Raw genomic sequence first — 12,461 nt, 5'->3', positions numbered from 1 at the left:
CACAACACTGAGAGGCTCTGGCAAGGGACTCTCCTTTGAAACTATCGATAATAGAGAAAAGTTTTTTCGAGAAGAAATCAGCTAAGTTTGTCATAAAAACAGTTTTATCTCCAAAAATCTCCTCGTTTCTCCATTTCCAAACTTGGTGACAGATAATAGCAAAGAAAATGTCACCATGCTCCATGTATGGAAGCACCTTTCCTCTAACACCATGCTCCATGTATGGAAGCAACTTTCCTCTAAACTGCTTAATAAGATCATTAAGAAAATAATAAAACTTTTTAATATTAATAAAAATAAATAGTAACATCCTCTATATAATCAAGCTTCCATTCCCACCTTGTAATAAGAAAAATAAAACAGAACTCCCTCCTTTCAATGGCTCCAAGTTTAACCAAGAATGGTCTAGATCTCATAAGCCTACTAGATACTGATCAAGATCCTTCTTCCATAATTTTACAAGCTTCCACTTTTTATGCTAATGCCCATCCCATTCTTTCTCATGTACCCTCAAACATTACTACAGCCACACCATTTCACAAGTCCACCGGTTGCTTCGTCGGTTTCGACGCCGAGCAATCCAAAAGCCGCCACGTGGTCCCCATCGGCAAACTCACCGGAATTAGATTCATGAGCATATTCCGTTTCAAAGTCTGGTGGACAACCCACTGGATCGGCAACACCGGAAAAGACATAGAACACGAAACCCAAATCATGATTCTCGACAAAAACGACGCCGGACGTCCCTATGTTTTACTCCTTCCACTCCTTGAAGGGCCATTCAGAGCTTCTCTCCAGGCTGGACAAATAGAAGATTACGTGGACATCTGTGTTGAAAGTGGGTCCACGAAAGTGTGTGGGTCCAGCTTCAGGAGTGTTCTATACATGCACGTAGGAGATGACCCGTACAGTCTCGTTAAGGAGGCAATGAAGGTGATAAGGGTCCATTTGGGGACATTCAGGCTACTTGAAGAGAAAACGACGCCGTCTATAGTGGATAAATTTGGATGGTGTACATGGGATGCATTTTACCTTAATGTACACCCGAAAGGCGTATGGGAAGGTGTGAAGGGGCTAGTGGAGGGTGGGTGCCCTCCAGGTTTGGTACTAATTGATGATGGGTGGCAATCCATGTGTCATGATGATGATGATCCAATTAGTGATAAAGAAGGGATTAATCGGACGGCTGCCGGAGAACAGATGCCATGTAGATTGATTAAATTTGAAGAGAATTACAAGTTTAGGGACCATGAGAGTAGGAAGGGGAAGGGTAAAAAGGGAATGGGTGCTTTTGTTAAGGACCTTAAAGAAGAATTTGAGAGTGTTGAAAATGTGTATGTGTGGCATGCGCTTTGTGGGTATTGGGGTGGGATTAGACCTAATGTTGCAGGTATGCCTGAGGCTAGGGTAGTTAGACCTAAATTATCAGAGGGCTTGAGGAGGACTATGGAAGATCTAGCGGTGGATAAAATAGTGAACAACGGAGTTGGATTGGTCCTGCCTGAGGTGTCCCATGAGCTGTTTGATGGACTTCACTCTTACCTTGTGTCCCAGGGAATTGATGGCGTCAAGGTTGATGTCATTCATGTAAGTGTCTCTAATAAATACTCCTCTCTTTAATTATTAATTTGTTTAGAGGTTAATTTAAAGTGGTTCACCGATATGTAGATAGGTATTTGTGGTACTTTTAGTTATAAATGTAACTTTGTGATTTATAACATTTTTATTTTTATTTTGTCAAAATTGGTCGATAATGAACTCAAAATAAAATTTTCATTTTCAAGAATTAAAATTGTTTAGTGTCATATTTATTAAGAACTACATTTTTTATTTTTTAAAATTATCATTTTTAAAGTTTTCTATAATTTTCTATTTAGTAAAAAACACCACCTAAATAATACCTAAAAGTCTCAAATTAAAATATTTAGGATACTAGTTAAAAGTCTCAAATTAAAATATTAGGATACTAGATAATTAATCAAATTTGGCAAACTTAAGATTTTTTTTTTTTTTTTTTTTTTTCAAATCTCAAGATTACTTTACCCACCTATAAATTCGTGAAACTACAGAACATCTATTTATAATTAATATTTTTTTTAGTACTAAACAAACCTTTTTCAATTCAAGAAAGGCCTGGAAGACCCTTGAGTCTTGACTTAGGTTATTCTTTTTTCTTTCTTAATTTGATTCTGGATTCTTAGATTAAAAAAAAAAAAAAAGAAACAGTGGGCTTAATTGTTTGTTTCATTTTAAGTTCACTGTTATTATAAGCAAAATTAAAATAATTTGCTTAAATTAATAATGCCATAATATTATATATTTTGGACTTAATGGTTGATAAAATTGATCCTTAATTTAGAATGTGAAAAGTATATTAAAATTCCCTACCAAAAAAAAATGTGTATATTAAAATTGCAGTAAAAACTCCAGTATGGATAGTCTGTTTTTTTTTTTTTTTTTTTAGGTGGTGGTGTGGTGAAAGCAGGCATTCATTTCGTAAAGGCCTAATGCATACCCAGTCCCTTAAAGTTGTCCGTTTTGTTCATTTAACCCCCTCACCTTATGGGACAACCCTTTAACCCCTAAACTCCATAAAAATGGTATTTCTCACCCCCTTAACTTGTCCATTTATCCCCACAACTCATAGAATGTTCTATTTACCCCCTTAACTCCATAAAAGTGGTATTTTTCACCCCTTACAATCCGTTATCGAAACCTAAATTGATAACTTTTTTTAAACGTTAAACCTATATTTATGTTTTCCATAAAAGTGGAACCTAAATTGATACTTCCCCAAAAATCATAGGCCCATTTCGGTACATTATCCCTACATATAATGTATTTAACTTGTTTATATTAATGTTCTTGTTATTTGTATTTTTTATTCGTTCTTTCTCCATTCAACGTTTTTTACTACTATAAAGGGATAAGAAATACCATTTTTATGAAATTAAGAGGGTAAATAGGATCATAAGTGGTGAGAAATACCACTTTTATGGAGTTAAGGGGGTAAATAGGATATTCGATGAGTTGAGAAGGGGTAAAATGACAAATTTGGACAAGTTAAGGGGTGAGAAATACCATTTTTATGGAGTTTAGGGGGTTAAAGGGTTGTCCCGTAAGGTGAGGGGGTTAAATGAACAAAACGGACAACTTTAGGGGGCTGGGTATGCATTAGGCCTTTCGTAAATGATGTCAACTTGGTATAGTTTTATAATTGGGTAAATTTCATCAATGGTATACAACCTTTGGTCCATTTCACACTTTGGTGTACAACCTTCATTTTGTCTCACTAATATGTACGACCTTATAGATGACCTCCCACTTTAGTATACAGCAGGTAAAAATGACCGGTCAACATACTACATCAGCAGTTTGACCGGTCAAAAATTTGACCCATCAATAATAAATTACTTTTATACCCTTCTTCATTCTTTTTCCCCATTTCTAATTTCTAACTCTACTTTTCTCTATTGTCAAAAAAAAAAAAAAAAAAAAAAACTCTACTTTTCTCTCTCTAAAACAAACCTCAATCCTCTCACTATCTTTCCCTTTCTCTTTCTCTTTCTCTTTCTCTCTAACTCTGCTTTCTATAGCTTAGTTATTTGTAAGCAAATTCCATAACCTCATATAGAAGTAGATGCAAACTTCTAGAAATTCTGACCCTCCTTTTAATATTTCGCATCATTCTTCTTCCTTCTCGTTGTGTTTGCTGCCAATCGTTTATGAAGTTTCTCACAGCCTACAGACTGCTACACATTGAGGTAACGTAACAGCAGAAGGTTTGATCGATTCCGAGGTAGACAGAGATTTAAAATTTTCCCATTCAACGACTTCCTTTCCTCTTTTAAAATACCACCAGGGTGCACCCAAAATCAAAGTTATTACAATGCTTCATATTGAAGCCTTCCAAAAACTAAAATTGGACGGACTCAACAAATATAAATAAAAATTGGAATATACAAATCTATCAATTGACATAGAAAGTGAAGCTTCAACGCAAGAAGTTGAGTCATAAATTCATAATCATAAGAAGAAAGATTGCAGTAACTAGAATTGCTATGGAAAATAGAGAAGATTTCAAAAGGGAAAGTAGAAAGAATAAAGAGAAGAAAGATAATGAGAAATGGAAGGTTTTGAAGGGTCTGGGACGGTAATTGTAAGAGACCCGTAAGTACTAAGTTGGGTCAGATTTCAGGAGAGCAAAGCGGTGGTGATGACCACGGTAATTATGGGGGCGAGATCATGATGATCTATTGACTGGTGACGAAGATGGTATGTGGTAGTGGAGGAGATTGTTTTGCGAATACCACTGCTTAAAAACCATTTGCTTCTCTAAACTATTAAGTAGAATATCTCCAAAAATCCATACCATCTTTGTTTTATCATTAATTAATGTCAACATCTACACTTTTACATTTACATATAAATTTCTTGGGTGTTTGCCATTCTACGTATAACTAAGTTACAGAGATGGAGAAAAATAGTGAGAGAAGCGAGGTTGGTTTTAGAGAGAGAAAGTTAGAATTGGAAATAAAGAAAAGGGAAAGGAAGAGGAAGGGCATAAAAGTAATTTAATGTTGGTGGGTCAATTTTTTACTTTTTTGATCGGTCAAACTGCTGACGTGGCGCATTGACTAAGCATTGACCGGTCATTTTGACCTGCTGTACTCTAAAGTGGGAGGTCACCTATAAGGTCGTACATATTAGTGAGACAAAATGAAGGTTGTACACTAAAGTGTGAAATAAGGCAAAGATTGTACACCATTGCTGAAATTTACCCTTTTATAATTTTTGGTGGTTCTGATATCCTACAATTTAGCCGTATAGAATAGAGTGGTTGAATGAAAGTTCAATACAAGTGTTATGTTAATTGGAAATTGCAGGATTAATCGCAATTCTCCTTTGAATTCTACTTTTGGTAGATTTCTCTGTATACCCTTCTTTGATGGTGAGTATTTGGAGTTATTCCAATTAATTTACAGTAGCTACTTTTTTTATTTTTCTTTTATTTTATTTACTTTTTGTTGTCCTTGTAGTTGTGTGCCATCTGGATGGAGAGAATCCAAAGTGTCTTTTGTTCATTGTTTATCATACAAGTTACTACAACCTAGAAGAATAGAGAGATGCATGCATCTTTTCTTAACAACAAAGGAGCTAGATGCTTCCTAACATGCAGGGCGGAACCAAGGGGGGGTTGGCCGGGGCTCCAACCCCAGCCGGCCGCCCGAGAAATGAGTAAATTTTTTTTTTAGTAATGGTGTCTCGTAATATTTTAGAAAGAATTATATTGACTCTATGTAGTATTATATCAATGTTTAAAGGTAGATGAGATGGTTAAGGATCATTGCTTTTATTTAAGAGGTCCTGTGTTCGATTCCCTTCAACCTTGTTTTATTTTAAAAAGTTTTTATTTTTAAATGAAGTCTTTATTTTTATTTTCATAACACTTTTGAATTCATTTTTAATATATCTTTACTATTAAAAAAATAAACATATTTAATATTCAATTAGTTCAATGCTAGTTTCTAAAAAAAATGATAACATTTTTACGGTTTTAATGCGTTGGAGGCTAAAAAAATTTTACCCAGCCCTAACGGGCTGAACTTTAAAAATTTACCGTCAACTGCACAGTTAATTCCGATTTTTTTTAATGTTTTGAATTTTTTTTTATTGATGTGTTTGAGCCCCGGGTCATTCGAGCTCCTGGTTCCGCCACTGCTAACATGACATGATATATATGACAATTGTCTTTTTCTCTCTGATAGAATCTTTACTGATTCAATCAAACTAGAATATTCTATATCACAATAAAATATTTATTGTAACAAAGTAATTAAATTAATTAACCATCTTTTATTTGACCAAAAATATTTATAACAATTTTGTTTTGTATAATAAGATTTAAATTATTTGTGACAAATAATAATCAAATCTATTTTTTTTTCAAAGCATTGGACCTTAACTAGTACAGTGATTCCAATTAATTTACAGTAACTAGTTTTTCTATTTTTCTTTACTTTTCTGTTGTCCTTGTAGTTGTGTGCCATCTGGATGGAGAGAATCCAAAAGTGTGTTTTGTTCTTGTTTATCTTACAAGTTACTACAACCTACCAGACCAGAGAGATGCATGCATCGATCGTGTCTTAACAGCAAAGTAGCTAGATGCTTCCTAACATGATATATATGACCATTGTCTTTACTCATTCAATCAAACTAGAATCTTCTATTTCACAATCAAGTATTTACTTTAACGAAGTAATTAAATTAATTAACCATCTTTTATTTGACCAAAATTATTTATAATAATTTTTTTATATATATAATTAAAATATTTATAATAATCAAATCCTTTTTTTTTTGAAAGCAATCAAATCTATTTTTAAACCTTAACTAGTCTTGTGAAGCATTGTAGCTTCTAACAATGAGCAGATGTTATTTCACTACTGATAATAATAAAATTGATGACTAAGACATGCTAGTAATATATTTGTTGTAATTATTCTTGATTAATATTGTTGTTCGTATGCATGCTGGATTTTAAATAAATAGATTGGCTGTCATGACTTTCCAAATTTCATGTGGAGAATTTACAACTAATGAATTAACATAAATATTTTTAGTTAATTCATTATTTTTCTGGGAAGAAGGTTTAATTTGGTAAAATTACTTGGAAATCTGGAACAATCTATTTCAGATTATAGAAACTCTAAGTAACAAATTCAGCTGGTTAATTGCAGTTGTTAGAAATGCTCTCCAAAGAATTCGGTGGAAGAGTAGAGCTAGCTAAAGCTTATTACAAAGCACTAACAGCTTCCGTAAGGAAACATTTCAAAGGAAATGGCGTCATTGCCAGCATGGAGCACTGTAATGATTTTATGTTCCTCGGAACACAAGCCATTTCACTTGGCCGAGTTGGTATGTCCATTTTTATTATCAGTTTAACTTTTTTATGTTCGGTACACAAGCCATTTCACTTGGCCGTGTCGGTATGTCCATTTTCATTAAATATCAGTTTAAATTTTTAGTTGAATTCAGTGACGCAGTTTCCAACCAATTTGGTTGCAGGGGACGATTTCTGGTGCACAGACCCATCAGGAGATCCAAACGGGACATACTGGTTACAAGGGTGTCATATGGTGCATTGTGCCTACAATAGTTTATGGATGGGGAATTTCATACAGCCAGATTGGGACATGTTCCAATCTACACATCCTTGTGCTGAATTTCATGCTGCCTCCAGAGCTATTTCTGGCGGCCCAATTTACGTTAGTGACTCTGTGGGTAAGCACAACTTCAAGCTGCTCAAGAGACTAGTCTTGCCTGATGGATCCATCCTACGCTGCCAGCATTATGCACTTCCTACCAGAGATTGCCTTTTCCACGATCCACTCCATGATGGCAAAACCATGCTCAAGATTTGGAACCTTAACAAAGTAAGCCCTTCACTAATCACAACAAATTAATATGATAATGATAGGGATAATGTTTTCGGGAAATGCAGATATAGTTCTTGTCATGGAACCGTTCAAACTAAAAGCTCAAACTGATAGTTAAAGTCCAATCACAGACATCCCAACACGCAAATGCCCCTTGGGCTTGCAGCGTGCACAACATAGGTCTGTCATGTGTTTTTAATTCCACAAATTAATGAGGTTGCTGGGACTCAAACCTGATAGTTAAGGTCCAATCGTAGATCTTATATTAATATCTGACAAACCCCCACATGCAAATGCCCATTGGGCTTGCAGCGTGCACAACACATGCTCATCCCACCATGTGTTTAATTCCACAAATCAATGAGGTTGCCAGGATTCGAACCCTTGACTGTTTGGTCCAAGAAGACCTGATACCATGTCATGAAACCGTTTTAACTAAAGTTCAAACTGATAGTTAATGCACAATCATAGATCTTATATAAATCTCTCACAGTTCTAACGTTTTGGTGTGATTTTCTAACAGTATACCGGGGTAATTGGCCTCTTTAACTGTCAAGGAGGAGGTTGGTGTCCACTTTCCAGGAGAAACAAAAATTGCAATCAGTTTTCACTCTCCGTGACTTGCCTAACAAATCCTAAAGATATTGAATGGAACAATGGAAAGAATCCGATATCTATAAAAGAGGTGGACATATTTGCTGTTTACATGTTTCAGGAAAAGAAGCTAAAGCTCCTCAAATCATCAGAAAACATGGAGATTTCACTTGACCCTTTTAAGTATGAACTGCTCATAGTTTCCCCTGTGGCTGTGTTACCAAGGAAGTTGATCCAGTTTGCTCCTATTGGATTGGTAAACATGCTTAATTCTGGAGGTGCAATTCAATCACTGGCCATAGATGATGATGAAAATGTGGTGAAAATTGGGGTTAAGGGAAGTGGGGAAATGAGTGTGTTTGCGTCTGAAAAGCCAGTGGGTTGTAAGATTGATGGGGAAGATGTTGAGTTTTTGTATGATGATTATATGGTTAGGATTCAAGTTCCGTGGCCGGATTCTCCTAGAATATGTGTAGTTGACTACTTGTTTTGAATATTGTTTCCGGTTAAAGTGACAATGTTACTACTGAAATGTAATAAAGGAAGATTTTCTCTTTTGATTTTCATTTCATATATGCTAGTGTTAGATATTACAAAACTAGTATGTATCTTGTTCTTTTGCATCTTTTGTTTTGATTTTTTTTTTTTAAACAGCTGAGGTACAAAACCATATCGACTTGTTCTTTTGCATCTTTCTCTGTAATGAAATTAATTAAAATTAATTAAAATTGATTTGGGCAAAAGGATAAGTGATGATTTCTTGCAGATTTTCGAATCTGTTACATTGAAAAAAGAACTTTTATTGATATCGAAAATGAAGCAATTATATAAAATTTTTAGAATATAACATCTGGAACGTAAATTATCACCCGTTAGGTATTAGTTTTTTTATTATAGATATATAATTTGTTTATTTTATTTTTACAGTTCCCAGTTTTAGATCTTAGGATTCATAATTTTAGAATCTAGGATAGGATTTACTTTTAAGCTCTTGAAATATAAAGATCTTTCAAGGTTTAACATTTTATAAAATTAATTAACTAAATATATATAACTAATGATGTATCCTATATTAATATTTTAAGGGATAAGGTTTAGATTTGTCTTTATCCGATTTGAGAAATAAAGAAGAGACATAGACATCATCAAGACTATAATATTTGTCGGAGATTAGAGAGAAATTGATCCATAAAGATGGAAGAGAGGGTAAAATGGATACTGTAGGTTTTAGAAGAGAGAAAGAAGAGACAAAACCGGTCAAAAAGAAATGTCAAGGGTAAAAAAGGCTGGTCAACGGTGACAGTGGCTACCGGTATAACAAAGTGTAAAATACAATAACCATACCGGAAGAATTGAAGTTCAGTGACCACAATATGAAAATAGGTATAGTTCAGTGGCATAGGTGTAATTTACCCTTTATTTTGTTCATAATCTCTAAAATTCAAAATAATATATAAAAGTTTCTTAACCTTGTCTCTTATTAATATAGAAGTTTCTCATAACACCAAATGATTCATTAGGGCCTAAAAATGAAAAGTTATGGTTTAGAATCACATTTTCATGAAACTACCATTTTTATATTATTATTTTTGTTTTTTTTATGTAAATAAGTAATAATGTTCTCTTCCTGACTCAACAGCAATAGCGAAATAATTTTAAAATAAAAATTTCAAGATTTTAAATTACTCAGAATTTCATTAAATGCAAAGTTGGTGGACTTCTATTGTTGGGTTTTAAAGCTTAGAGGCAAAGTTTGAGGAGCAATTGTGTAATTTATCCGATATTAACAATCAAGAATCAAACAGCTGTCAATTGTCAGCTATATGAAGAATTCAGAATGGCATACTGGGTTAATATTTTATGGGCCAAATATATTTGTTGGTATTTGTATTTTGATCTAAAATTCATTTTGATGCTGTAAAATTTCAAATCATCTCATATTCTTATCAAATTACATTTAATGACCTTCTATTTTTTTAATAAAATTTATTAAATATAAACAATAAAAATTTATTTAATATAATTATAAAAAAATATAAAATTATTGAATGTAATTAAATAAAAATAAAAATTTATTACATACAATTATATAAAAATAAGAATAATTTGAAACTTTTGAAACTTTTTAAGATTTGAAACAAAATTAGAGGTTTAAACCATTCTGACCACTAGTAAAAAGATGTTTCAAATAGTGTTTGGATTCAAATCTCTAATTTTGAAAATACTAATTTTAAGGGCCCGTTTGTTTTACATATTGTCTGTTGTTACTGTTTGCTATTTGTTGTTGCTATTTGCTGCTACGGTTTGCTATTAGAAAAAACTCATTTTCCAAAAATCAGAGATTCGCTGCTTTTGTAAAAGGTTGCTTTTCGGGTGTAAAAGGCAAACAAAGGGTCACTAACCAAACACATAATGCTGCTTTTCAGATATAAAAGGCAAACATGAGAAAAGGCAAACTTGAGCATGAAAATGAGCAACCAAACACCCTATAAGAGTCTTTTCAATTGGCTTATTGCTACATCTCTTTTATATGACATTTTTACATATAATTACTACTCTTTACCTAAATAAATGTTGTTTTCTTTCTTTAAAAAAAAACTAATAACATAATAAATATATTCATTTAGTAATATATTAGTGGTAAATGTCAATTAATAAACCTAAATATATTATTATGTTTTATTTCTATTAAAAGTAACAATTAAATTAATAAACATTGTTGGAAACTTTAAAAACAACATAAAAATATTAGGTTTTGTTTTAAGAAAATGTTAAATTATAAATTCCGTATTTTGATATATGTAGCCCCTTTTGGATCAAACATTTTTTTTTTCTATCCAAATTTCATCATTTGTCGTGCTTCAAAATTTCTCTCTTTTGACGATCTAGTTTGAGTAAGAATAGAGTTTGTCTTCCTTTTTCCCACTCCAGCCGGGTTAGATTTGATGACCAGTGGTGAATTCTTGATCGGTGTCCTTCTCTGTGGGGGGCGCCGTTGGGATCGGCGGGGGAAACTCCGATGCTAAAGTCAGTATAAAGTAATAGAATAAACTGTAAGCACAAAGTAGGGCTAAGGAGAGCATGAATGTGTACCTCAATAGCTTGGGATGCAAGTTATGTATAGTTATGTAGTTGTAACTCTTGGTAACTAGAAAGTCTCAATTAATGCCTCATTAATGGCGGTTAGTAATTTCATTCAAGTATGACCATTAGCTCATTAATGGGTTATTAGTTGCCTTTATCGGGAATCGGCTCTACCGTTCTATGGACGGATCGAGGCGTGATGGCGGGTCTCCCGAGTGTTTGACTACGGATAGCGTAAGGAGGAATCTATGTGACCCGCCATCCTGATGACTTGCTTGATAACGTGATACGCGGTCGTTTGGTCAATTTCCTTTATAGTCCCGTAAATAATATCAGGATGTCATCAAGATTTTATGTGTTTTACTTTATTGTTTTTTCTTTTTAGTCGGTTTTCATATATTTTGTTGAATCTTTTCATCCGTCTGAATTATATTGTATATGTTCTCTATTATTATTTCATTTATACATTTTTCGAATTTAGTAAGAGCGGAAACAGTTTATCTTGTTCATGGATCAATAGATCTACGTGGTTGCAGCAAAAGAAATGACTCATATATATTTGAATATTCGAAATGACCTAAATTCTTAAGATTGGATTGCATCTAATTTTCTGCAGATTTCGATTTACGGTAAATATGTATATGTTTCATTGTTATTTTGTGTTTTTTTATGCCTTTATGACATTTTTTGCTCTATGTAGTCGTTTTAGTATTTTTTGTAGATCTTATAAGATTTGATTTCTTACAGTTGTTTTCTTATTGTACTTATTGTGTTTTAATCTAACGAAGTTATAAGTATTTTAATAAAAAAAAAAAACTGAAAATAATTTTGTTATTTAAATATATTTTTATTATTATAAAGAGCTAAATTATATCACATCTAAATACTAAGGTTGTAAAAAACGTTAGGCGCTAGTCGGGCGGACAAGGCCCTCGAGAATTAATCAGGGATTAGTCGGTGATTAATCAGATTTGTATTTTTGAATTTTTTATTTATTAATCAATAAATTATTATATAAATTCAATTAAAATATGTAGTATAATATCGAAAACAATATTATAAAATTATTTAATATAGAAAATACATATATTCGGATATATATCTATAAAAATGTATAAATATCAACATTTTAATAACAATATCATTGAAACAACTCAAAAGTGAATTGTAATAAAGAAAAAAAATAAATTTACAATATAAAATGATTTTTTTCATCGTCGATTAGGCGGCAGCCTAGGCGGAGCCTAAGCGGTTAAAAAACACCTAGGAACCAAAAAAACGTCTAGAGGAACTAATCAAAGAAAATCAGGATGGATTCTCGATTCCGGGCGCCTAGGTGGGGCC

At 33.0% G+C, this 12,461-nt stretch overlaps 1 protein-coding gene across 1 annotated transcript; it reads left to right on the top strand.

Moving 5' to 3' along the window:
• The first annotated feature begins 378 nt into the window (after positions 1-378).
• On the top strand, positions 379-8,526 carry LOC136234062 (galactinol--sucrose galactosyltransferase-like). The gene is made up of 4 exons (XM_066023857.1): positions 379-1,587; positions 6,741-6,918; positions 7,069-7,436; positions 7,963-8,526. Exons 1-4 carry the CDS (start codon positions 379-381, stop codon positions 8,524-8,526), a joined length of 2,319 nt encoding a protein of 772 aa, XP_065879929.1.
• The last annotated feature ends 3,935 nt before the right edge of the window (positions 8,527-12,461 follow it).

The sequence above is a fragment of the Euphorbia lathyris genome, chromosome 1 (genome assembly GCF_963576675.1).
Source record: "Euphorbia lathyris chromosome 1, ddEupLath1.1, whole genome shotgun sequence".
Taxonomy (NCBI): domain Eukaryota; kingdom Viridiplantae; phylum Streptophyta; class Magnoliopsida; order Malpighiales; family Euphorbiaceae; genus Euphorbia; species Euphorbia lathyris.
The sequence above is the reverse complement of the archived record's forward strand: the minus strand, read 5'-3'. Positions and strand labels throughout refer to the sequence as shown.

Bases quoted from the DNA above. Each gene is read 5' to 3' on its own strand.
- LOC136234062 (XM_066023857.1), top strand. From the start codon at position 379: ATGGCTCCAAGTTTAACCAAGAATGGTCTAGATCTCATAAGCCTACTA. The intron at 1,588-6,740 runs GTAAGTGTCTCT...GGTTAATTGCAG, and splicing joins TCAAGGTTGATGTCATTCAT to TTGTTAGAAATGCTCTCCAA. The intron at 7,437-7,962 runs GTAAGCCCTTCA...ATTTTCTAACAG, and splicing joins AGATTTGGAACCTTAACAAA to TATACCGGGGTAATTGGCCT.